Genomic DNA, 24,399 nt, shown 5'->3' on the forward strand with positions numbered 1-24,399 from the left:
TTACTATAAAATGTATAAAGAGAGACTTAGCTCTAGCTTACTTATAGATTAGAGCTTCTATCTTATATTAGTATTTCCTCTAGTTAGGCTTACTAGTATTATAATAAGTAGTAATATACCTAGGTGTCTTATTTTACTATTAGACTAGGTTCTAGAATAAGGTAGCTAATTTGTATTTTTTATACGCAAGGTTGCTAGCGTTAGTAAGTGTATAGATTAGCTGTATATTTTTTATAACAAAGATAATGTTTAGAGTATTATAAAAGAATTTAAGCGCTACCTGCGCGGAATTTTATACTCTAGAAATAGGCAACTATAGCATTACGGGATTTACACTTATAGTATAGCTGCCTTCGCTACTACACTAAGAACACCTATTAAATTACAAGTTAAACAACCTAAATCAGACACCTGGTTCAGAGACGTCCGGATATTGACTAGATATCAGAGCCGTTGCCTTTCGAACCGCCAATTAGAAATGCGCGGGTACATCATCTACATCCACTAGATCGTATTTCGGAAGCGGAAGGATCGTCTTAGAGACCAGGTACGTCGACGACTGTGAATCTTGACGTTGGACAGTGGCGAGATTTCTAACCTAAGCAGCGAGATGACGAGAGCGAACATGGAGTAGGTGGAGGGAGAGGCTCAAATTGACGTGGACGACCTTTTTAGGACGTAGTTTCGGTTAGAGTTGAAGCCGAAGGGAACGCGTATGGAGCTTGCAGCATGAAGGCGGCTGTACGTAGACATTTTCAGCTATTGGCGGAAATACCGAATGGCGGCATGATGAGTCAAAAGTGTTCATGCATGTGATGATGCGCGACTTGCGACTTAGTGATTCCAGGCGTTGAAGCTATTACGCGGCAGGCGCTACGCGTCCTGTCAGGCCCCGGGTGTCGTCACCATCTAGTCAAACGCGACATTGGTTTTCACCATCACTAACCAGAAGCGATTTTGTAAGATGCAATAGACGTTAAAAATTCATGATAATGCTATGCTTCTATGTAAGCAACAGACCTACTTCCAGGTAGATTGGTGAATATGCAAAACCCTTAACCGAGAGGTTGTAATCCATGCCACTCTTGATAACGCCAACGATGCACGTATGCATTTAGAAAAGTTCATTACGCTGGACAAGTATTAGGGAAATTGTAGTCCGCACATCAGAAGCCGTTGAAGCCCATGAGGATGCCCGCACCCGCAACCGCAGCACCGCCAACCCATGGGTTCGCAGTTGCGGCCGGCATGGCAGCGCCGGTAGAGGTCAGGATTCCACCGCCACCGGTTATGTTGGGTCCATCGATTCTGGGTCCGCCAGTGCCGACAGCGGCAGTAGACACTGCGTTCGGAACACCGGTAGCGTTGGGTACGCCGTCAGAGCCTTCTTTAATCTCCTGGACGTTTTCTGAGGTGGCGTTGAAATTTGTCTGGGCAAGGGAAATTTCGTTGTTCTCAAGGTCGTAGACAACGTATGCGGATCGTAGGAAAGTATCGCCGAGAACGGCGACAGAGGAGCCCGCGGGCCCAATGCCAAGTATGCAGACGGGCTGTCCACGACTAACGGCAGCAACTATGACAAGCTCGTTGAGTGGGACAGAGATCGTGACACCAGAGAAGTTGAATTCAAGCGAGCCTTCCTGATTCGCAAGGTCGCAGTCGACAGTGGCTGCGCCCTGCGAAGGACGGTACTGGGCGCCGAAGGTCTGGTACAGAGCGCTCGCGACATTATCGGGAAGATACATCAAGGAGGACCCTGAGTCAAGCAGGACCGGTACGTTGGAATCGTTGAAGATAGAACCGTTCTCGCCGTTCTGCCCCATACCAGTTAGAGCGATGATGAATTCGGCATATTGTCCACGCTCTGGGATAATTGGTAGTGTCTGTAGTTCACCCGAGTACTTGTCGGTGTCTACGCCTCCAAAGAGAATGCTTCCGGTCGACGCATCCAGGTCGTTCAGCCATAGCGAGTATGCGTTTGAGTTGATAGTACCGTCGTCCTTTAGCTTTTGAGGCAGGTTGGGGTATGGTTCTAATCCGGCGCGTCCTACGGCAACTTCGTTGATGGTGTAGCCAATTCCGAGGATACCCTCCGGTGAGCTCGATACGTAGCCGATACCGAACTGCAGGTCTTCTACTGTCTGGCCGCCGAGGCGGAAGTTGTCTGTTGCGTAGTCTCCCGATGCGCCTGACCCATCCACGTATGAAATGTTGAATGCGCCGTTGACGTAGTTATATGTCGAAGAGTCGTTCGCGTTGTATGTGCCCGATTCGCCGCACTGGTTGCCCCCTTGGCTACACAGATTCGAGTTCACTGAGTTGACCCAGAGATCGCTGCTGCCGGTATCGATGTGGAGGCGGAAGTTCTGTTCGGGGGTGCCTAAGCTGGCGTTGGCGAAGTAGAGTGTCTCGAGGTTGTCAAGCGTCTGCTGGACAACGTTTTGCCGTCTCCGTAGCTGGTCGTGTGCGACGGGGTTGACATTTCGGCGCTGGGTATCCAGGCGCACTACTCTTGGGTTCTGGAAAAGTCAGCATCGCATTCGACAAAGCTCTTGTGATGCGCACGAGGCGCTGCGGGAGGATTCGCTTCGCAGTGAATCTGGGGTGCCAAGAGTCGCACTTACCTCTCGCGGTGCAAGCCTCACTGCTACAGCCGACGACGCCAATTGCGCCGCCAAGAACGTCGAGTACTTCATGATGTGGTTTCTGAGAAGAGGATCCTAGGGATGTGCGATCGATGTATACCACGGAAGTGAGAGGATCCCTGGTGTGGCTTGGTAAAACCTGACGCACGAGTGGTCGGAGTTGGGTGAGGGCGGCAATAACCTTGTGTTTGAGATTGCAATTGAAGTCGCAAAAAGCGGAGCGCTGTCCAAGCACAGTGCGAGTAGAGGATGACAAGGGAATAATAGCAACAAAGCAGAATCAAACGAGCTGTGACTAGGAATACAGTCGATGCGAAGTAGAGGCGCAGGCGCGAGGCTTTAGTCGGCGCAGGGGGCGTTCGAGCCTTGTGATGACGACGCGTATGATGAGGTCAAGTCTGGACCTGTAACGGATTCTGTGGCCCTTTAGTGCACCTGCCCACGTAACAAGCATGGGCAGCCGCCGCCATTTCCGGGCCTAAAGTCGCCAGCCAACGGGGCTTGTGTGTGCCTTGCTGGGGGATCCGCAGGGCGTGGCGTTGCCTCGATTACGAGACGATTCGTTTGTATCGCAGAGCCAAGCGCTTGGTGCCGATGCTGGCATCCCTTGCCGCCGTGCGCCGCCTGCGCCTTGTTCGCGCTCCAAGGCTGCACCGACAAGGCCAACATTGCAACGACATTCAGCATTCACAACTTCCTCAGCAAACGTCTGGGGCTGCTTCTACACAACAGCTCGCTGACATGCGTGGACGTGGTAGGTTGCGGACCGCTTCCGTCAGCCGCATACGTCACCCTGTCAACCACCAGGATCCCAGTGTCTTGACGCCGTCGCCATGTCGCAAGCTACTAAAGCAATGCAAATAGCCCGTATGTTAGCGACTGCGGAGCGATCGGGTGGTTTCTTCAGGCGCCCGATGCTCGATGGCTGCGCCTCTCGAAAAAGACGTTTGGGGCTGAAACCTCAGGACCTGCAGCATCGGTCGGTACCTGAAAGCCCATCTGGCATGCCAACTGAAGATCCCCCGAGAGGATCATTTTGTACTATGCGTTGTACAGGCGTGCAGGACAATATGTGCAAGAACATAGCCTCGATCCGTACCGACGCCAGTGTGTGATCTGGAGAAAAAATCCCGATCTGATCTATCGTGCTACGCAGGTGACGTCGCGTCGGACGAATCTATCTTTAGCGCCAAGGGCATGATATCTCGCTGCCGCGGCTGCGCGTCGATCGTGCCCGGCTCACGTGAGTACTAGTCCCAAGACGGATGACCCGTGAAAGCGCGTTTGCAGAGCATCGCGTGTTTCGCGTCACCCCTCCAAGTCAACCACCACAGCCCAAAATGTCAAAAGCCGAGTCCTCCAAAGCCGCCGCCAGCAATGGCGTCAAACCCAACCCCAATGCGGCCGGCGGTGCAAACTACGAGCTGCCATGGTAATTCACCGCTCGTGGCCTTCGCCAGCTGGTTCAGACTGACATCCTCCCAGGGTAGAGAAATACCGTCCCGTCTACCTCGATGATGTCGTCGGCAATACCGAAACCATTGAGCGCCTCAAGATCATCGCCAAAGACGGCAACATGCCCCATATGATCATCTCCGGTATGCCTGGTATCGGCAAAACCACATCCATCCTCTGTCTCGCACGCCAACTCCTCGGCGATGCCTACAAGGAGGCTGTCCTCGAACTCAACGCCTCAGACGAACGTGGTATAGACGTTGTCCGCAACAGGATAAAGGGCTTTGCGCAGAAGAAAGTCACACTTCCCCCGGGTAGGCAGAAGCTGGTCATCCTCGACGAAGCGGACAGCATGACCAGCGGTGCACAACAAGCTTTGAGGAGGACGATGGAGATATACAGTGCAACAACCCGATTTGCATTCGCTTGCAACCAGTCGAACAAGATCATCGAGCCGCTACAATCAAGGTGCGCCATCCTCCGATACGCCCGCCTTACCGATGCGCAAGTCGTGCGCCGCGTCATGCAGATCTGCGAAGCTGAGGACGTGAAATACTCAGACGATGGAATTGCGGCACTGGTATTCTCAGCGGAGGGAGATATGCGACAAGCCATCAACAACCTGCAGTCGACTTTTGCTGGGTTCGGCTTCGTTAATGGCGACAATGTCTTTAGGGTGGTCGACAGCCCGCACCCCATCAAGGTACAAGCCATGATCAAGGCGTGCCATGAGCAGCGTATCGACGATGCTCTGACATCACTGAAAGAGCTGTGGGATCTGGGATACTCGTGTCACGACATCATCAGCACAATGTTCAAAGTTACAAAGACGATTGACACGCTGAGTGAGCACGCAAAACTGGAATTCATTAAGGTGAGGCTTCGCAACGGGCGGTTTTTACAGAGGCTAACAGCAACCAGGAAATTGGCTTTACCCATATGCGCATTCTTGAAGGCGTACAAACCCTTCTGCAATTGTCTGGCTGTATTGCGCGCTTGTGCAAGATCAATATGCAGCCTCAGCTGTTCGCACTCCCTACGTCGAAATGAAAACGTTCACTCGAAGCATCTGCAACATTTAGCATGGAGTTTGGCGTTCACATCTGGCGTATGTAGGCCTGTACAGGCATATCCTGGTGCAAACGCTGTTTGATGACCTTGACATCGAAGTTCTGTTTGTCTATCCGCTCCGATTCCCTGTGACTTATTTTGCTACGAAAGGCCTCTAACCACACTCGGCGTCGATGCCTAAATATTGCGAGGCCTCGACAAATTGTTCCACGCATCGTTTGCACAAACGTGTATCATGTTCTGTGTTTTCAGCAAACTTCTTTACTACATATCAGCAGGCACAGGAACTCACATTGATGACTTACCACAGTCAGGATCTACAACTCATTATCCATCCCACGACCATGTCTGAAATGCAAGAAAACCCCACTCCTGCTGACCAATCCTCATCAGCTATCCCATCGGTCACGTTTGATGTGATGAGAACCATTCCTGACCTCGACAAATCTCCACTCTCGATCGCTCATACCCCCAAAGAGACGAGGCGACCTCCTCCCATCGACACCTCACGTAACTCGACCATCGACATCGCAAAGATCACCCCACCAGGTCAGACCGACAAGTTCCCCAAGGAGGCTCTAGGTACCTATACACCCAAAAATGCACCCGTGACAGACGCCATGATCGAACGCACATACCAAAGCATTCTACGAGGGGACTTCGGTATCGATCTCAACATGTTCAAGCCCGACGAAAACGACCCGGATTACGATGTACGAAGGCATTTGTCGTTGGTGCAGCTGGCGCTGTTGGCGACGATGCAGGATGACCACCAGGATAGGATCATTGAGGCCATCCGCGATGATGCTGATGGTAGTATTTTCTGGAAGGGACCTGGTAGTGAGGATGCTGGGATCGGATGGCGGAAGGATGATGAGGAGTTCAAGGCTGAGATCTGTAGGCAGCGTTGATGAGCGTGGCGAGTAACCCGTGTGGAGTATCCTCTTCGATGGATGGGCTGGGCTGGGGAATGGCAAGCAATGATGAATTGTTTGGTACTAGGAATAAGTCATTGACGCATCACTAGTCTTCAAGCATACTACGCAGAGTTGATTCATAACTTCTTTTCATTCGTGATCGTCATGCACACCACTCTGGTGAAGCCTAACGCAATAAAGACCAAGGCTACATTGACCTCTGTGATGACAGTACGACTCAGTACGCCGATGTCGTCACAGGATAGATAGGCGAAGGGAAAGCCTGAATGATGGACGACGTAATCGGAACGAATGATTGCGTGTGAGTTGCATTCGCAGGGCCAGAAGATGTCAGGTTGGCAGTGACCTTCTCCTCGCCAGTGGCGATATCGTAGTGGTAAAGAGTACGGTTGAAGTACGCCAACGCGGCAACAGCTAGAAGTCAGGTTAGCAAAACACGTCGTCTGACCAGACTGGCTGGGACAGAGGTAACAAGCGAACTTACGCTGGTAGTAAGGAATCTCATGACCGGCCTCGTAGACGCGCGCAAAGCTTAAGTTGCCATACTGGCGTACCTCGCCGTATTCCGTGCCATCAACCATCATAGGCGCGTAACCTGCGGCACGGAACTCGTCGCTGTGAGTGTACTCCATCGCAAGACTGATAGCTTCACCACCAAACCAGTTGCCTGAACATGTCAGAAATCTCAAAACCCTGATAGGGCAGGAAGAACTTACAGATGTAGTCAGCATCGCCATACGCCAGACTAACACGCACATCCTGGCTCAGCAGGTACTCCAGATCGAGCCTGAAGTTGGGGTAGATGAAGTCTCCCGTGTTCTGGAAAGCATAGTAGATGCCATTGCTACCAGAGTAGTTGAGGGTAACGCCTAGGGCGTCCTGTATTTCTGCAAGGTTCAAGTAATCGCCGTAGTTAGAGGGGGGTGTCGGGTCCTCGTACGTGTGACGGATATCGTAGACGCCGCGGCCTGAGTAATAGTAGTACGGAGATTCGACGTTGTCACGGCACATGTCTGCTGCTTCGTTGCAGATCTGCATCTCGCCTGGTGTTAGCTCGGCTTCGGTGATCTTTGCATCGGCGTGGTAGTAGGTGGTGTTGCCTTCGGCGGCGGCTCGGCAGAGGGCGATCTGGTAGAGACATCCGTTGTACATGTTGTTCGCAAACTTGGCGTACGAGTAAACGGTGTCGTTATACGCCTTGATGCCGTAAGTGTTGTTAACAGCGAACTCGGGGTAATGCTCGGCTTGGATGGCCTCGTCAATGATGCCGTTGATTATGCCGAGCGAGTTGAAGTTGAGTGGGTATCCGGGCATGCTTCCGTTCTCGATCTTCAGGTTCTGGTTGTAGAAGTAGCTGAAGAATGCTGGGCCATAGTGACCACCGTACGACTCAGTGAAGAGGTTGAAGTCTCTCGCAGCATCCAGATCTCCAAGCTTGGCATCAAACTTGGGGATGGTGGCCAGGAGGGCTTGGAAAACGTGCTGGATGCATCGAACGTGATTAGCGCAGGTTAAAGGCATTCAATGATAGATTTCTACTCACCCACACAGCAACAGCGGCAAGATCCGTAGTATCAATAGTACCAGTGTTCAGCGGTTCGAGCAGAGGCCATCGACCAGTAGCGGGCCATTCGCTAGAGTTGTAGTGGAAGTCTTCGGAGAACGAGTTGAAGCTTCCGACACCTTGCTTCTGGTAGCTGAAACCAGTTCCGACAGGCTGCGAGATGTACAGCATGTTCGAGACATTGTTCCAGCTGTACGGGTTGTACACCGCGGTGAGGTTGTCATCGATCATGCAAGGTCCATTCTCCTCGAACAAACCGATCAGCGAGTCAGATCCGGGACCTCCATTCAACCACAAGGTGAACGGGTCTGAGGCTGGGTCGTTACGAGACTCGAAGAACCAGAAGAATACGTGGACCTGTAGAATATTAGGAAAAGCGCTATACACGCGTTGGAATCAATACATACATCAGGCGTCAAGTCGACATATCCAGAGTAGCTGTCCACGCCGGGAGTAGTCTCGCAGATACCAGGGTTCTTGTACCGAATAGTGACATTGTTCGGAGCAGTCGCGGTCTTGTAGTCGCTAGTCTCTTTCGGCAAGTACAAGTGGTCGCTCCTCTTAGTCCACTGCTTCTGAGAGACAGCAGCAGCCTGTAGGGCGAGGCTTGAAAGCGCCAACAAAGGCGTGACTACCGACTTGGTAAACATGCTGAGAGCTGCAGACAAATGGCGCAAGAGCAGTGAGAAGAGTGTGAGAGCAACTTACCCTAGCGTATTTAAGCAGTCTTGGAAAAGGCTTGTCAAAGCTTGTCATTATACGCGCGTTGAGGTCACTATCTTGACTTTTGGCGGGGTTGTCGAATGAAATGGGCTCGCGCGTCGGACATGGTTTCGCTCCTGCCTCAACGGGCTTAGGCATTCCGTACAGCACCGGTACCATGCTCTTTAAAGCATGTAATCTCACCAGCCTCGCTCCGCGATGTTTATTGCCGAAGATAAGTTGCTCGGGCCGGCAAAGCTTTTGCAGAACATGTCGTCAGCTTGTAGGGATTGTCGGGTGAGATCACCATATGCGGCCAGAGTGTTCGGATACGCTCACTTGCTCAGTACGGGAACGATTCTTTGACCTTTTGATCTGTAGTCTAGTCTAATTAATCTACATGAATGTGTTTACTAACACAGAGTCCACCTGTGAGATTCTGTCTAATCATCTAGCACCAACGTGCCTTGAACCAGTTTTTGGGGTTGAAGAGTGGAGTTATCGAGCCTTTCCGCAACCTTTAACCACATACCCTTTACTGCTCCTCCCAGGTCAAGTTGAAGCGTCCAGGCGCACTCTGATACTCCTTCAGATGTGTTATCACTTCGTCGGCGCTAAGAGCCTCAGAGATGATGCCAGCGTTGGTAGGCGCAACGAAACCGCTGGTCACAGCGTTCTTGACCCACTCAATGAGACCACTCCAATAGCCGTCCACGTTGTACACGATGACAGGCATGTCGTGGATGCCCAGCTGGTTCCAGGTGGTGATTTCCATCAGCTCTTCGAATGTTCCGTAGCCGCCAGGCAGAGCAACGAAGCCGCCGCCTGGCCCACCCTTGACAACTTCCTGGGCCATCATCTGCTTTCGGGTGTGCATGTCCTTGACGACAGTAGTGCGTCCGTACTTGTCTGCGTCGATAGAGTGGCCGTTAGGGTTGGCAAGGTCGTTGTGCTGCTCGAGTTGAGTGAGGGCGCCGGGGATGATGCCGTGGACCGAGTCGGGGCCCGACAGCGAGACGAGGGTTCGTGCTACCTCGCCCATGAGGCCGACAGTGCCGCCGCCGTACACGACCTTGGTGTTGGCCTTGTGGAGAGCATGCGCAAGTTGCCTCGCTGCCTCCATGTGGACTGGCGATGTGCCACTGGAAGCGCCGCAGCTGTATCACAGTTAGCCATTCGCTCCATCAATCGGTTGGCGTCCTCGCTACATACAATACGGCAACCACGGGCTGCTTGGCAGAGCCATTGCTAGCTGTTGCGTTGTTTTCCGCCATGGTTGTTCGGATGGTTGATAGAGATGCTCGGAACGAGGGAACTAGAGTCGGAACGCGGGCTGTCAAAAGTTATTGACGTGTTGAGGAGGGGCGGCGACAGAAGCTTGAGAAGAGCATCTCCAACGAAGGAGGGGTTTAGGCAGCGGTAGCCCCATTATGAGGTCGTCAAGGTGATATTAGGCAGCACCATTCTGCGCAGCATTTCCGTCGACCCATTGCTGCAATCCCTTGGTAAAGGGTAAGCTCCAAAGGGTATGCATTTCGGTGAGGTGCATGAGGTCACCGCCACCTGGGCCGGGACCTCGAGGCCCATGTGGCTAGACCCTGACGCGGGACAGGCACGGGCCCTCGGCGGAACCGCCAATTCCTCGGAAAGTCTCCAGATTATGTGTTCAGACTTCATCGCGAGTTCATCTCCCTTCTCCACCTAACAAGCTGCTCAAGCCGGAATTCAGGTTCCGCACGTTGCCATCATGCCAGAGGCACAAGCAGCCGCTGCGCCGCCCGAGGAGGGCAAGAGTGTAAGTCGCGAACAAGACCCCTCTGCTCCGAGATGATAGCTGACGGCTCCCTGATAGCTCGTCAAGTCCATTGTGCAAAGCGTGGGCCTGTTCCTGCTCATTCAGGGGGGCATGAAGTACTTCATGCCCCAGACTGCCAAACCCGCCCCCGCCGTCAACGATCCCGCGCAAACTGGCTCCGTCGCCGCCGTCAAACCAGCTGGCAATGTCGTGATTCCCGCATGGGAGCAGCGCCCACAATCTCTTGACCCTGGTGCTCAGTACAGCCACATCCCATATGCTGTCGCGCCCATGTGGCCTGCCGGCACTGAGATGGACATCGCCATGTACATCTCCTCGTCCGTCGCAATGCCCCCACTCAAATCGATGCCTAAGGACTCGCTGTTGATTGAGGAGAAGAACTTCAAGTTTGGAGACTACAAGGAGAACAGAGAAATCCATACCGAGTTCAAGGTCCCAAGCGAAGTGCAGCATAATGCTACTCTGCTTGCTCACTTCTACGTTGCGCAGAGTGGCAGCGTGCTCGATCCCACGCAGCCCGGCTACGACAACAGCAAGGCCTACCACTTCATCCGTCCATTGTCCCAATACCAGCCCAAGAAGAAGATCGCGAAGACGAGGAACTTGCTGAGCGATATGCCAGAAAGAGCCGAGGTGGAAACCGAGGAGGAGAAGAATGCGCCAAAGATTGTATCCTCCTACTACCATCCCAACTTCACCGTCTCGCTGATCCCCGACGCGGGTACTTTGCAGTATGCCGCCATGCACCCCGGTCCCAGGCGTTTCATCACACTCGAGGCTACCGGCGCACGAGATGCAAGTGGTCAGAACACCTGGTACTATCCCATCGTATTCACCAACACCTTCTGGCAGCTCAAGAAGCATATGATCGAGCTGAACGATACCGTTACAACCCTTCCGCTCAACGTAAAGCTCAACAACCTCGCCCACTGGAAGTACAATATCTTCGCGGCTGTTGACGAGAACCTCAACGCCAACGCCAGGGCTGCAGCTGCAGGTCAATCTACCCCCGGAGGTGGCGATGGCTCTGAGATGGAGATGTTCAAGGAAATCCTTATCGACAGCAACTCATACCTCCTCGCCATTACCGCGGTCGTCTCCATTTTTCATATGGTCTTCGAGATGCTCGCTTTCAAGAACGATGTCCAGCATTGGCGCAAGAAGAAGGACAATATTGGAACCTCGGTCCGCACCATCGTCGCAAACGTGTTCATGCAAGCCATCATCTTCCTCTACCTCATCGACAACAACGAGAACACATCCTACATGATCCTATTTGGTCAGGGCATGGGCATGGCAATCGAAGCATGGAAGATCACCAAGTCGGTCAACGTGCGCATCCGCCAAACAATGCCTGGCTCCCTGCTCCCCTACACCATCGCATTCGAAGACAAGCACGTCCTGTCCGACACGGAAAAGAAGACAGAAGAATACGATGCCGTCGCATTCAGGTACCTCTACATGGTCGCCGTGCCCCTCCTCATCGCCTACGCCATCTACTCGCTCATGTACGAAACCCACAAGTCATGGTATTCCTTCATCATCACAACACTCGTCGGTTCCGTCTACGCCTACGGCTTCCTCATGATGGTCCCCGCCCTCTACATCAACTACCGTCTCCAGTCCGTCGCCCACATGCCCGGCCGCGCCATGACATACAAGTTCCTCAACACCTTCATCGACGACCTGTTTGCTTTCACCATCAAGATGCCTACTCTGCATCGTCTGGCCACCCTTCGCGACGACGTCATTTTCTTCGTTTACTTGTTCCAGACGTGGAAGTACAAGGTCGATTACAACCGTGTCAACGAGTTTGGACAGGGTGGCGATGAGGAGGAGGTCGAGGAGAAGGATGCTAACAAGCCGTTGGCTGCTCATCCGGGCGGCGATAAGAGCTTGAAGGTGCCTGATCAGGAGAAGTTGGAGAAGGTGCAGAAGGAGAAGGCTGAGGCTCAGGCGACGGGAAGTCAGAAGAAGGGCGGTGCGACGAAGAGGAAGTAGGATCATTCCTGAAAGTGAGGCTGTAGGTCTCTTGTACGGACTTGGTACCTTAGTGGTGTTGTATAGTTAAGTTCTATTTATTTACAAGGGATGGTTTTGTGAGTACAGCGCTGATGCGATAGATCGGTTCGTTGCCAGGACTCGGTTTCTTGGCTTGAACCGATCTATCGCATCAGCGCTGTAGCCACAAAATCATTCCGAAGAGATATTGTTGTATTACCACAAATAATAGAAGATTCGCCCTGGTATCCACTGTGCGCCTTTGTTGTTTCATCACCTACAGCGATCTGGCTGGAGTGCAGCTATCGTCGAAGCGCCTGTCTCAACGTTGCCCTTGCTCATCAGGTTCGTTGATTCTTTAAATGGAAAGTGGGCAAAAGAATCATAAAATCTCAGTTTTCATTATGAGGCCAGATCAGGTAGTGCAGCTAAGTAGTACTAAAGATATGCCGCCGAAGCGTGATTGAGAATCACCGTAATCGTACATCGGACTAACCAGACTAGAAAACCTTTTGAACCCCGTCGTTGCCTGACGTATGCCAGTGCTGGATCGGCTGACTCGCATTCGCAGCCACAACGCCTCGCAATGCTTTTGACTGGATAAAGCAGACTGTCCACCATGATTGTGCCTTACCACCATGTCAGGAAAGACTATAACGTATATGTAAAGGATGAAATCCGGAAAGACCAGCATTGGAAACCTGCCATGTCGAGACTAGTCGATCAAAAACTGTTGTGTACAGGAAAGTAATTTAGATCGAGGGGACGGCGCATCTGCTGTGGGAGATGCGATTTACCCCTGTGGGAGTCATGAGAAACCTGGAAGCTGGAATCCGAAGCCCGGAACGGCAGGCGGGACGGCAACACCTTGTTCAGGTCGGGGCGAGATGTGACGTGGGTCGTTGACGGGACGATGATCTTGCTTGCGGAACTTGGCCGGGCCATTGTTGTCAAAACCACCGCGACCACCGTTACCAGCGAACTCGTTGCGACCGAAGTCTGCACGCTCATTGAAGTCATTTCGTTGGTTGAAGTTACCACGTCCACCATGGTCTCCACGTGCGTTGAAGTCACCTCGGTTGCCGAAGCCTCCACGACCTCCGCGAGGTACGTCAGTTGGTACCCGTCGGCTGATGGCTAGGTTGTGTTAGTCGTGTAATGAGCAAGTCATGGATGTACATACCCTTTGAGGAAACACCTGCACCTATCTCGATGTCCGGCTCCTCGATCACCATACCTCCCTCTAGTGGCCGACCACCTGTTCCACCATGCTCAGCGGTCAAAGCCCACTTGCGATCAGCATCTGTAAGACGAGAGATGGGAACTACACTAATGCCAGTGGTGTAATCACTGCAGTCACGGGGCCCAAAGCCGACACCCCATCGGGTCTAGTACTGTTAGTAAAGGAAAGTAGGCATCAGGAACGACTATCTTACCTGGCGCGCTTTGGACTGTGCAGCGGGATCCTGGAGGGTGTCCATACCTTGCTTGGCGGCAACGGCATCCGGACGGGTCAACATCTTGACGAAAGCGTGTCGCTTATCCTGGTTGACAATACATGTTTGGACTCTACCAAAACGAGCGAATATGCTTCGGATCTCACCTTCAGTTCCGCCAGCACCACCTACGAATAATGTACGGCTGAGGACTCTGATGTGATCGCGCGGCAAAGTTTCATCCCACTCGATATACTTCGACTGGCCATACGCTGCCCTAGGCGGGCTCGGCTGTCGTCGCGGCGGTGACCGCTGGCGATACTCATTACGATCATTACGACCACCCCTCTGTTTACCACGACCACGACCGCGCTCACCTCGCTCAAAGCGTTGTGCATTGCCCTCGGGACCTGCATTGGGGTCGTAAGTACCATATGTCGGACTTTCCCGCCGATTTGGGTTTGGTGGAGATCTAGGCACGGGCGATCGTCGACGTTGATAGTCGGGCGATCTGCTACGGTCGCGCATTCTACTGTCGTTCAGGTCATATCTGTCTCCCTGGTTACCGTTCTGCGCAGCGGGCTGAACCTGTGGCGGTGTCTGCGCAACAGCCGGGAGCTGCATTGGTGGCATAGGCATTCCGCCATTCTGGGCCATAGCCAACGTATTCAGTGCCTGTATTGCTTGGTCGGGTTGGATGGAGCCAGCGCTCATAGCCTTTAGAATCTGAGTCACGATCTCATTCGTACCAGCGGGGGGAACAGGCATGTTAGGCTGCCCCATTGCTCCAGCAGGTGGCGGAGGCACGAAGCCAGGGGGTGGTGGCGGTACCATGCTCTGTTGAAAAGGAAACGCAGAAGCTGCTGCAGGTGGAGGGTTAGTTTGCCCATTCTGCTGACCGACGCCAGCGAGCGCAGCGAAAAGAGCACCCGGGTCTTGTGGAGGTTGTGGCAGAGCTACAGGGGGTGTTGGCTGTTGGTTAGTGTGCCCGTTGAATACTGGTACTGTGCCGTTACTCTTAGGTGGCTCTGGAGGTGCTGGTGCATCTACGTTGACTACGGGTTAGCTAGATGGCGCCTGAAAGACGAGTCTTGACCTACTGTTTTGGCCTCCATTCAGCTGCTGCTTGAAGCCGGCGAGCATGTCGTGTGGAAAGGTCTGACCGCGCTCCCAAATGTCTAGGAGTTTCGAGATTTTCTCTTTTTGTGTCTCTGGTGCTGACTGAATCAAATTGTGCATCATGGCCGGAAGCACGTCTCGCATCATCTGCACACCCGAAGCATAGGTTCCTTGCGCCGCATTCTTTGACACAGCCTGGCCAGCCTGCTTAGCCCTCTCAACCCATTGGCGGGCGACTGCATCTACGACGTATAGTACTCCGAGCTTGTGTGTGGCGACGCTGTTCTGGAGCTGCTGGGCGATCTTCTGGACGATTACGGAGTGAGACTATAAGTGAAGGCAGATACTTAGTACGAGGTCCCATGTGCACGGAAGATGTGTAGGAGATCCTGGCGACTGGCATACCTGAATGTTGTCGACGCACAGCTGCGTGATAGCCTTGATCTTGGTGGGCGTGACTCCCGGCGGCTTGAGGGCCTGTAACGACTGCAATTGTGTGCCTAGTTCTTCCATGGCTGCCATGATTAGGTTCAACGGACCAGGTCAAACTTGATGCGAAAGGAAAAGAAGTGTCGATAATAACGCGCTAAGGTGGAGCGCGAGGTGAGAGAAGCGAGATGGCAAACGCGCAAGCACTTTACTCGAGCTCGCCAGAGACAGCCGAAGCGGGCAGATCTAGGTAGTACGATGACTGTAGAAGAAAGGTGCAGTTGAGCGAGCTGCGCGCGAGATGCAATGCGCAGTGTGGGGATTGCGCTGACGTGTGTGGTGAGGTGTGTAGGGAGCGAGCTGTGGTGCGATTCAATCTAGGATGCGACGGCGCGCTGAGATTGGAATGCGCGAGGCGTCTTCTTCACTACGAAGTGCGAGAGTCGCAGCGAGCCAGAGTTCAAAGAAGCAGCGGAATAGGTCGCCAGAGTTGGGGCTGGTCTACGTCAAGGGCGCAGCGGCAGGTGAGTAAGACCCGTGTGATGAGTCCAGACAGAGAGAGGAATGGCTGGGTGCGTGCTTGGTGCCGAGTTTGAGAAAACAGCGCTAGCGGGCGACACGTGACGACATGATGGAGACGGTCCACCCCAGCCCGGACTGGCAAGGACTGGCATGGCAGGCTGGCTGGCCCGACGCTTGCAGCATCTGGAGCCCTGCATTTGTTGACCCAGCGATCGCTCAGCTTTTCTGTACATGTGGCCTCAGAGCTGCGTGGCCCACAGCAGAGACTGTGCCTTGCATACGAGCACCGCCGTTTTGACATACTCTCTACCCGCTCGAGCAAGCACCAAGACTGTGCCGAGGCGATTGCATGACCTGTTACACGTCCCAAGCTTAGCACTCCATACTATGGCCTGTATGCTCGGAAACCGGCAGCAGCGGCTGCGTACCTGTCTGCGAAGAAGTGAAGTTGACCATGAACATGAACATGACTAGAACATGCCGGCAGCACGAATTGTTCTTTCCGCCAAATAGAAGCCTCGTGCGAGACTACGCTTCACTCGACTCCATTGGCCCTCCACAGCACCGGAACTGAGGGACTTCCGAACGTTGCCCGCGCGGGTAGCATTCCTTTCGCTGCAAGGTTGCGCGACCATGACGACCGTGCGAGCTCCACCGATATTTTCTCGCATCGTCCCGATCGAAGCCTTTTAACTCCCCCCCATCCGCCCGCCCTCTTGTCCTTCCTCACACATCACTACCATGGCTTCTGCTCTACGACTGTCGAGCGCTCTCCGCGCCGCCGCCCCTCTGCGGACCACAGCCTTCAATGGCCTCCGCTGCTACTCCACCGGCAAGACTCAGGTATGCCACTTCTCTCTCGAGAGGCCAAGACACGCGCTAACCAGGCCAATTGCAGTCGCTGAAGGAGACCTTCGCCAACAAGCTGCCCGGCGAGATCGAGAAGATCAAGAAGCTCCGCAAGTACGTGCTGCCGGCCCCGCGCCCACCCCAGTGCACCGCTGACATCATATCCCAGGGAGCACGGCAACACTGTTGTCGGCGAGGTCACTCTCGACCAGGTCTACGGTGGTGCCCGTGGCATCAAGTCGCTCGTCTGGGAGGGATCCGTCCTCGACTCTGAGGAGGGTATCCGTTTCCGCGGCAAGACCATCCCCGAATGCCAGGAGCTCCTCCCCAAGGCCCCCGGCGGCCAGGAGCCTCTCCCCGAAGGTCTCTTCTGGCTCCTCCTCACCGGCGAGGTCCCCTCCGAGCAGCAGGTCCGCGACCTCTCCGCTGAGTGGGCTGCCCGCTCCGACGTCCCCAAGTTCGTCGAAGAGCTCATCGACCGCTGCCCCAGCGACCTCCACCCCATGGCCCAGTTCTCTCTCGCCGTCACTGCTCTCGAGCACGAGTCCAACTTCGCCAAGGCCTACGCCAAGGGCATGCACAAGTCGCAGTACTGGGAGCACACCTTTGAGGACGCCATGGACCTCATCGCGAAGCTCCCCACCCTCGCCGCCAAGATCTACCGCAACATCTACAAGGACGGCAAGGTTGCTCCCATCCAGAAGGACAAGGACTACTCCTTCAACTTGGCCAACCAGCTCGGTTTCTCCGAGAACAAGGACTTCGTTGAGCTGATGCGCCTGTACCTCACCATCCACACCGACCACGAGGGTGGAAACGTCAGCGCCCACACCACCCACTTGGTTGGTTCCGCTCTCAGCTCTCCCTACCTGTCCCTGGCTGCTGGTCTGAACGGTCTTGCTGGTCCTCTCCACGGACTGGCCAACCAGGAAGTCCTTGTCTGGCTCCAGAAGATGAAGAAGGCTATTGGCAACGACCTCAGCGACCAGGCCATCAAGGACTACCTGTGGTCCACCCTCAAGGCTGGCCAAGTCGTTCCCGGTTACGGCCACGCCGTCCTCCGCAAGACCGACCCCCGCTACGTTTCCCAGCGCGAGTTCGCCCAGAAGCACCTTCCCGACGACCCAATGTTCAAGCTCGTCAGCCAGGTCTACAAGATTGCCCCCGGTGTTCTCACCGAGCACGGCAAGACCAAGAACCCCTACCCCAACGTCGACGCCCACTCCGGTGTTCTCCTCCAGTACTACGGTCTCACTGAGCAGAACTACTACACCGTCCTCTTCGGTGTATCCCGTGCGCTCGGTGTCCTTCCCCAGCTCATCATTGACCGTGCCGTCGGTGCCCCCATCGAGAGGCCCAAGTCTTTCAGCACTGAGGCTTACGCCAAGTTGGTTGGTGCTAAGTTGTAAGCGCGTTACTGCAACGTGCTCTACGGCCAGGAGAATGTGGAGGAATTTGTTTAACATTCAGAGATACCTTGTCCTGTGTAGAATTGCAATGTAAGGATAGGGAATGGGAGCGTTACGGCGCTACATCACTACATTTTAGTGAACGAATTGCTGTATTCTCACGTCTTGATGATCAGAAATCTACGCTCCATGAAGTTCATACTATGTGTCTGTTGCGATGAAACCGTGGTGAGTGCCTTCGGGTCATTTTCAGGTGTATGAGATTGGCCCAATCGCATCGGCGCAAAAAGCAACGAACGGTGAGATAAGTAACCGGGATATTCGGAGCGTGGGTAGCTTTCGTTGAGCGATGGGGAACCGATGCGGATCGTTGAGCTCTCCAGTGCGACCCGACGCCAATCCGACCCAACAATTCGCTGTTCAGGTGGTGTACTACATAGCTGTACATGGAATGGCAAAAGCAAACACGAGCATACTTGTAATAGAGAAAGTGAGTTTCGGAGAGTACTTGGAGGCAAAAGCAATGCGAGACCCCTCGCCCGGTACATGGCCGCGGATGGGAAGCAGCTGCGGGACATGGCCCTTCCGCCAAGTGGCCGATAGCCTCAGGGACAACCCCAATTATAGCGCGCCCGGACGGCGGTCAACCAGCAACACAGACCACCTCGCAAGCTTATACCGTTTTTCTATGCATCCCTTTCCTCGCTTTGCTCACACACTTGATACTACTCACATTTGCGACGGAGCACCCTTTTGCCTTGGTCAGGCCGCATATCTTCGACAAGAGAATCCCAGAGAATGAGCTCCACACCTGCGACGGGCGTCCCCAGCATGGCGAGGAACGGCCCGCCATCGCTCGAGAAGAAGCCGGTCAAGTTTAGCAATCTGTTGCGTGAGTTTGCGTGCTGATAGAGAGTGGGAATGTGTGCTGACTGTAGGCGCAGTTGGTGCTGGTCTCAACATGTTTGAGTAAGTAAACATCCCACTTCAACACCAAGATAGCAATTGAAGCTGACTGAAGATGACAGAGTGACAACTCTGGGACAGGTACGCAATTTCAGGCAACAAACTTCGCCGGAAGCACACTAACGACCGATGATAGCCGTTGGAGGTCGTCAAGACTACCATGGCTGCCAACAGGTCTGAAGGCTTCTCGGGAGCCATTGGTCGCATCTGGGCGCGTGGAGGTGTTCTTGGATGTCAGTATGCATTCCACGGCTTCCAGACAATCCCACTAACAATCGTACAGTCTACCAGGGTCTCATTCCATGGGCCTGGATCGAAGCCTCCACCAAAGGAGCCGTCCTTCTCTTCGTCGCTTCCGAAGCCGAATACTACGCCAAGTCATTCGGCGCCCCCGACTTCCTCGCCGGTATCTCTGGTGGTATGACGGGTGGTCTCGCTCAAGCCTATGCCACCATGGGTTTCTGCACTTGCATGAAGACGGTCGAGATTACAAAGCACAAGGTCGCAGCCACCGGTGCGAAGCCTCCGGGCACGCTCGAGACATTCATGGGCATCTGGCGCGCGGAAGGTCTCCGCGGTATCAACCGTGGTGTCAACGCCGTCGCGGTGCGCCAGGTCACCAACTGGGGATCCCGTTTCGGTCTGTCTCGCGTTGCGGAAACCGGTATTCGCAAGGTTATGGACAAGCAGCACGGCGAGAAGCTCAGCGTGATTGAGAAGATCACCGCTTCAGCTCTCGGTGGTGGTTTGAGCGCGTGGAACCAGCCTATTGAGGTTATCCGCGTGGAGCTTCAGTCCAAGACTGTTGACCCCAACCGCCCCAAGAACCTGAATGTTGCATCTGCGTTCAAGTACATCTACTCGAACAACGGTATCAAGGGTCTATACCGTGGCGTTACTCCTAGAATCGGTCTTGGCGTTTGGCAGACGGTCTGCATGGTTGCTCTGGGCGATGTGTAAGTTTTGACGATACCGCCCGATAAACCTCCGCTAACAAATTTCTAGTGCCAAGGAGGCTGTTGAGAAGCTCACTGGTGACAAGGTCACCGCAAAGCATTAGACGGCGTTCGGATACTGGATCTAACGGGGTTGATGTTCTATGAAAGATCTATGCAAGAGGTCTGGCATCGGCCGTGGTTTTGGGACGAGAAAGCATGACGAGTGACATATATAACTATGATGTTCATAGCGCTATAAGATTATAATACCGAACAGGCTGAAAGTCTCGTGACATTGAGGCCTCTTTTCCACCGCTGGTCTCTTACCACGAACTGCGTGTTGAGTTTAACCCGTTTTCCGTGACCGACTTATTTTCCGTGCCCGCTTCTTCTTATACTTGAGCAGTCAACTTATACGAGGCGAAAAATAAACACCCCAGAGTCTACATTAAGACAAAAACATGCAAAGTAGGTGTCCCCACGACAACGTAGGCTCTAGGGTGTTTTTCCCTTGTATGAGGTACAGTGGTGAATGCACTAGCACGTGGTACACGTCCAGCCGCGGGCCGTACCTACCTTGGTAGGATGGCGCTAGCTCACGTCACAACCAACCACCACAAGCTCTCTCTCTCGCCCACCACACGACACAAACTTCGCATTTTGAATACCGCCTTTGGAGCAAGAATGCGGTATCTACCATGTCACCACATATCGCCTGTATACCAACGGGTGATCATCGCGGAGAAAAACGGGTGAGTTACTTGTATCCTTAAACACGGCCTACTGGGTTGCTGGGAGCACGACAAGAGCTTGAAGTGGCCTCAAAGCGCAACAAACAGTCACACACTTCATATTCAGAATCTGCCGATTCATTGATAATCAAATCTCTGATTTTGCCGCTGACCCAGGGTAGTTCGCCGATGGAGACGCGCCTCCAGATTTGCGAGATTGGCGTTGCGACTTGACGGGCCTTTCGCATCAACATAATCTCTACTTTCTTGCCTCTGTCGATGAGCTTCATGTCTATCAACCAAGCTTTCCAGACCAAGGTTTATCTGATAAACCTGAGCTTGTGTTACATCCGCCAAAATCTGGCACTCGTGGGTATGGAATTGACCCGTCGAACCCTCACTCTATCTGTCGCATCTTGGTCGATTATGTCGGCAACGAGGAGATGCTTATGCTGGCCTGCGATGATGGGGACGTTATTATATATCGAACTCGAGAGATACACCGAGCGTTGGAACGGCGCACCAACGTGCAGGAGCCTGCTGACGAGGACGGTGTCCATGTGTTTCTCCACTGCAATGTCGGTAGAAGTGCATGGGGCTTGGCTGTACAGCGCAAGACTCGTATGATCGCGATTAGTGCGGTATGACAACCTTGATTTCTCACACGCTCTACTCCTCTAACCTCAACAGAACACTCATCAGATAACGATAGTCGCATTCGCGCTCGCTTCCGATAGCGAATTGGAAGCCCCAGACCACGGTACCAACCCTAGTTTCCCATACAGCAGAAGAGAAGACAGTATCTTTACCCTTCAAGCGACAAACAATGTTCCCGCAGTATCATTCTACGGTGACTCCGGTCGCTGGCTTCTGAGCAGCTGCATTGATGGCAAGACATCGATGTGGGATTTGTACACCAAGAAAGAGGTGGCTACATTCCAGTTAGGCTGGTGCGCTAGCGCAAGCGATCTCTCGAAGCCGCCTCGTTACATATCTCACAGATTCCTGTGCGACTGTCCGGGCGCGCAAAATGTTCTCCACGGGGCATGGGGTACTATAGCGCTGGACACGCGATCCGCATACGAGTTACCGTTAGACGAAGGCATGACTGCGAGTTCGACATGTAGCTCGAGCGACTTCCTAGATATCTCCGACCAGAAGAAACGGTTCAAAGTTTCCGAAACCACCTCTCATCAATACCATCCCGACACAGACGACGAAGAGGACAGTACAGATGACGAAGAAATCGAAGTAGTCAGTGAAGCGAACGAGACAGACAACGACGAAGAAGATATTGATCCGAATCACCAGCTTCTCGGGATGACGTTTGAGGAGTTGGCTCAATCTGTAAGTGCAATCTCTTGTCGGCTGCATCCAATCAGGACGTAGTTAGAAGGTTTAGCCACCTCATACAAGAAAAACTGAACAGGTGCTTTGCCATCTACATTAGTATAAAAGCCAAGATGTAACACGATCTCAAGGCAATGTAGTTGGCAAAGCACCTGTTTACATTTTTCTTTGTATTCATGTTGAAAACTAAAGACGCGTTAGGTGACTAACACACAGCGCAGTTTGGTATAAGTGAGACGCTATTGTCTTCCATTCGACCCGGAACATTGCGCAGCCCTAACAGAGCGCCGTATCGCCTGATTGATGACTTAAGGCCTATCGCAGAACAGATGGGTGGCCCATTCTTAATCTTCACCAAAGAGGACATATTCCTTATCCAAGGCCTTTCCGCAACATCACTCAATGTACCTCTGTATCCCATCGTCGCGATAAGACGACCGCTGCATCCAGGCCGATGGGTAGACTCGCTCATGTCTTGCGACCGACACTGCTTCTTCTCCCAGATACCCGAGCTGGGCATCTTCATAGTCGGATCTCCGGCCGGTCGTGTCGGCGTCTTCAGTCTGTACTATACTAGAGACAAGAACACTGGGGAGCCGCGGTATGGCTTCAAACTTGAATACCTTCTGCCGTTCCGGTCAGGTAATGAGACAGAGATAGCAGGAGGGCCGAATGAACGGCTGCTTGGTGTGGCTGTAGCGCCTGTACAAGGTAGGATGACGATGAATACTTCCGTGTGTATCGTAGGGCTCACAGGTATACAGGCATGTTCGACCCTTCAGAAGATATCGAAGTACCTGATCAAGAGGGGTTCACTAAGCCTCGCCGATGGCGCTTATTGATGTACTACATGGATCATACTGTATTGAGCTTTGAGTTATCGAAGCGGACGGTGGGTGAGTCGCCAAGCTTGGATGATATGGTCGTTTAGTACCCCAACCTAGGAAAAATCTAAACAGGTCTGCAGCCTACATTGATATAAAAACACGCAATATAGGTGACCTGAGGTCGATGTAGACTCCTGGCCTGTTCGGATTCTTGCTTGTTTGGGATGCTGGTATCGAATTCATGAGCACATGCTACGTACTTTCCCGCTGGGTATCATCCGATGCCCTCGTTGTGGGGCCAAATTAAAATCATGGTATTTCGCTGGAATGACGCGCCTAGCTAATTATACCCAAAGTCATCAACATGACGTTTAACACGCCGTTCAACTGATGAGTTTCTCGGCAGTAAGCCCACTACTCTCCCAGCCTCAAATTCACTTCCAGCACCCTTCTCTTCGCCCTCACCTCCAATCTCTCCGTAGCGAAATCCTTGCTTTCCTCATCGTCGTCCGTCTCATCAGCTTCAGTCTGCTCAATCGTGCTCTTCAGTTTGTCCGCCGTCACGCCATCAGCTGGTACACCTTTCTTAAGTAACTTCTTCACATTCTCCTTGATGCGTACATCATTCATGCAAAGATACAACGTCTCGAGGTGCGCAAAGGGGCGTAGGTAAGGACCGATGAGCGCATACGAGTCCAGACCCGAGTACGAGATGACGAGGCGTTGGATACGAGAAAGACTGGCCTGTGGCAGGATAGAAGACAGTGTTTGCAGACGAAGCGTCTCAGTGGTATTGCAAGCAGCTGTGAATCTCGCACTCAACCATATGATATCCCTGTCAAAGTTGAAGTAGAACTTCTTCTCATTTTCTTCTCCGCCGATCTTCCGGCCGTGAAAGGAGAATAATGCGGTAAAGTTCTCCGATGTGAAATTAACGAGTTCTCCACCTTCATGTGCGATACTGAAGTTTCTGGCTTCTTGGTTGGTGGAGAAGAGCGGTGGGAGTGGCGGTATGTAGCGGATGCGCGGGATGTGGTCGATGGTGTTGTAGGTGTGGAGTTCGAGGAAACGGGTTCGCGGGGCGGGAGCGGCGTAGGACCAGATCAGTGCGCGGAGAGCGGGAGGGAGGCCGGTGAATGTTGGGGTAGTGGGAGAATTTTGGGTTGTAGTCTTGATAGGGTTGGGGTTGATGTGGAGGTTTACAGTGTCGGTGTCGTTATACTGATCAGACTGGGTGTTGGGAGGCGGTACTGGTGGACTGTTGATGTCGACGCCGCTGTCTTGTGGAGCGTCTTCGCTATCAATTGACATGGCGCACGAGCTTAGGCTGCCAAAGCTTTGACCGGGGGAGTCGGTTGTCATGATAGAATCTTCGAATGGCTCTTTCTTCTTCTTAATGTTCATCATAGTCCCGAAGGATCTCTTCAGCGATTCAAGCGCCATCCTTCGCGGTTAAGATCACAATGTTTGTTGAGTGTTGTGCTTGTGTGTTGGAGCGGTATCAGAACTGGAAGGCTGTAGGCAGCCAACGGCAGAGCTGTTTGCGTCGGTGTCGCGGAGCCAGGTGAGCGTTTGTCCAAGTTGCGGAGATAGTACGCGAGGCAGCAAACGCATCGGTAACAGCATGTGAC

At 53.2% G+C, this 24,399-nt stretch overlaps 10 protein-coding genes across 10 annotated transcripts; 5 read left to right on the forward strand and 5 right to left on the reverse strand.

Annotated features, from left to right (window-relative positions):
• Positions 1 to 1,166: 1,166 nt before the first annotated feature.
• J4E79_003982 (uncharacterized protein) lies at positions 1,167 to 2,696 on the reverse strand (the record flags this gene model as incomplete). Its single annotated transcript, XM_049352872.1, has 2 exons — positions 1,167 to 2,519; positions 2,625 to 2,696. 2 exons carry the CDS (start codon positions 2,694 to 2,696, stop codon positions 1,167 to 1,169), a joined length of 1,425 nt encoding a protein of 474 aa, XP_049212251.1.
• Positions 2,697 to 3,985: 1,289 nt separating this feature from the next.
• J4E79_003983 (uncharacterized protein) lies at positions 3,986 to 6,082 on the forward strand (the record flags this gene model as incomplete). Its single annotated transcript, XM_049352873.1, has 4 exons — positions 3,986 to 4,077; positions 4,131 to 4,974; positions 5,022 to 5,125; positions 5,482 to 6,082. The coding sequence occupies 4 exons, from the start codon at positions 3,986 to 3,988 to the stop codon at positions 6,080 to 6,082; spliced, it is 1,641 nt and encodes a 546-aa protein (XP_049212252.1).
• Positions 6,083 to 6,326: 244 nt separating this feature from the next.
• Positions 6,327 to 8,323, reverse strand: J4E79_003984 (uncharacterized protein; the record flags this gene model as incomplete). The annotated part of the gene is made up of 5 exons (XM_049352874.1): positions 6,327 to 6,523; positions 6,594 to 6,776; positions 6,826 to 7,591; positions 7,653 to 8,030; positions 8,081 to 8,323. The coding sequence occupies 5 exons, from the start codon at positions 8,321 to 8,323 to the stop codon at positions 6,327 to 6,329; spliced, it is 1,767 nt and encodes a 588-aa protein (XP_049212253.1).
• Positions 8,324 to 8,910: 587 nt separating this feature from the next.
• Positions 8,911 to 9,649, reverse strand: J4E79_003985 (uncharacterized protein; the record flags this gene model as incomplete). Its single annotated transcript, XM_049352875.1, has 2 exons — positions 8,911 to 9,532; positions 9,588 to 9,649. The coding sequence occupies 2 exons, from the start codon at positions 9,647 to 9,649 to the stop codon at positions 8,911 to 8,913; spliced, it is 684 nt and encodes a 227-aa protein (XP_049212254.1).
• Positions 9,650 to 10,122: 473 nt separating this feature from the next.
• J4E79_003986 (uncharacterized protein) lies at positions 10,123 to 12,192 on the forward strand (the record flags this gene model as incomplete). The annotated part of the gene is made up of 2 exons (XM_049352876.1): positions 10,123 to 10,170; positions 10,228 to 12,192. The coding sequence occupies 2 exons, from the start codon at positions 10,123 to 10,125 to the stop codon at positions 12,190 to 12,192; spliced, it is 2,013 nt and encodes a 670-aa protein (XP_049212255.1).
• Positions 12,193 to 13,000: 808 nt separating this feature from the next.
• On the reverse strand, positions 13,001 to 15,260 carry J4E79_003987 (uncharacterized protein; the record flags this gene model as incomplete). Its single annotated transcript, XM_049352877.1, has 5 exons — positions 13,001 to 13,329; positions 13,376 to 13,580; positions 13,629 to 14,674; positions 14,729 to 15,074; positions 15,153 to 15,260. 5 exons carry the CDS (start codon positions 15,258 to 15,260, stop codon positions 13,001 to 13,003), a joined length of 2,034 nt encoding a protein of 677 aa, XP_049212256.1.
• Positions 15,261 to 16,439: 1,179 nt separating this feature from the next.
• J4E79_003988 (uncharacterized protein) lies at positions 16,440 to 17,956 on the forward strand (the record flags this gene model as incomplete). Its single annotated transcript, XM_049352878.1, has 3 exons — positions 16,440 to 16,541; positions 16,597 to 16,661; positions 16,717 to 17,956. The coding sequence occupies 3 exons, from the start codon at positions 16,440 to 16,442 to the stop codon at positions 17,954 to 17,956; spliced, it is 1,407 nt and encodes a 468-aa protein (XP_049212257.1).
• Positions 17,957 to 18,787: 831 nt separating this feature from the next.
• On the forward strand, positions 18,788 to 19,982 carry YHM2 (Mitochondrial DNA replication protein yhm2; the record flags this gene model as incomplete). Its single annotated transcript, XM_049352879.1, has 3 exons — positions 18,788 to 18,848; positions 19,206 to 19,878; positions 19,928 to 19,982. 3 exons carry the CDS (start codon positions 18,788 to 18,790, stop codon positions 19,980 to 19,982), a joined length of 789 nt encoding a protein of 262 aa, XP_049212258.1.
• A 1,232-nt stretch (positions 19,983 to 21,214) lies between these two features.
• Positions 21,215 to 22,872, forward strand: J4E79_003990 (uncharacterized protein; the record flags this gene model as incomplete). Its single annotated transcript, XM_049352880.1, has 4 exons — positions 21,215 to 21,232; positions 21,282 to 21,938; positions 22,445 to 22,652; positions 22,706 to 22,872. 4 exons carry the CDS (start codon positions 21,215 to 21,217, stop codon positions 22,870 to 22,872), a joined length of 1,050 nt encoding a protein of 349 aa, XP_049212259.1.
• Positions 22,873 to 23,182: 310 nt separating this feature from the next.
• On the reverse strand, positions 23,183 to 24,211 carry J4E79_003991 (uncharacterized protein; the record flags this gene model as incomplete). Its single annotated transcript, XM_049352881.1, has 1 exon — positions 23,183 to 24,211. The coding sequence occupies one exon, from the start codon at positions 24,209 to 24,211 to the stop codon at positions 23,183 to 23,185; it is 1,029 nt and encodes a 342-aa protein (XP_049212260.1).
• Between the last annotated feature and the right edge of the window lie 188 nt (positions 24,212 to 24,399).

Source organism: Alternaria viburni (genome assembly GCF_023758015.1).
Source record: "Alternaria viburni strain BMP 2772 chromosome Unknown scaffold_7, whole genome shotgun sequence".
NCBI classification, from domain to species: domain Eukaryota; kingdom Fungi; phylum Ascomycota; class Dothideomycetes; order Pleosporales; family Pleosporaceae; genus Alternaria; species Alternaria viburni.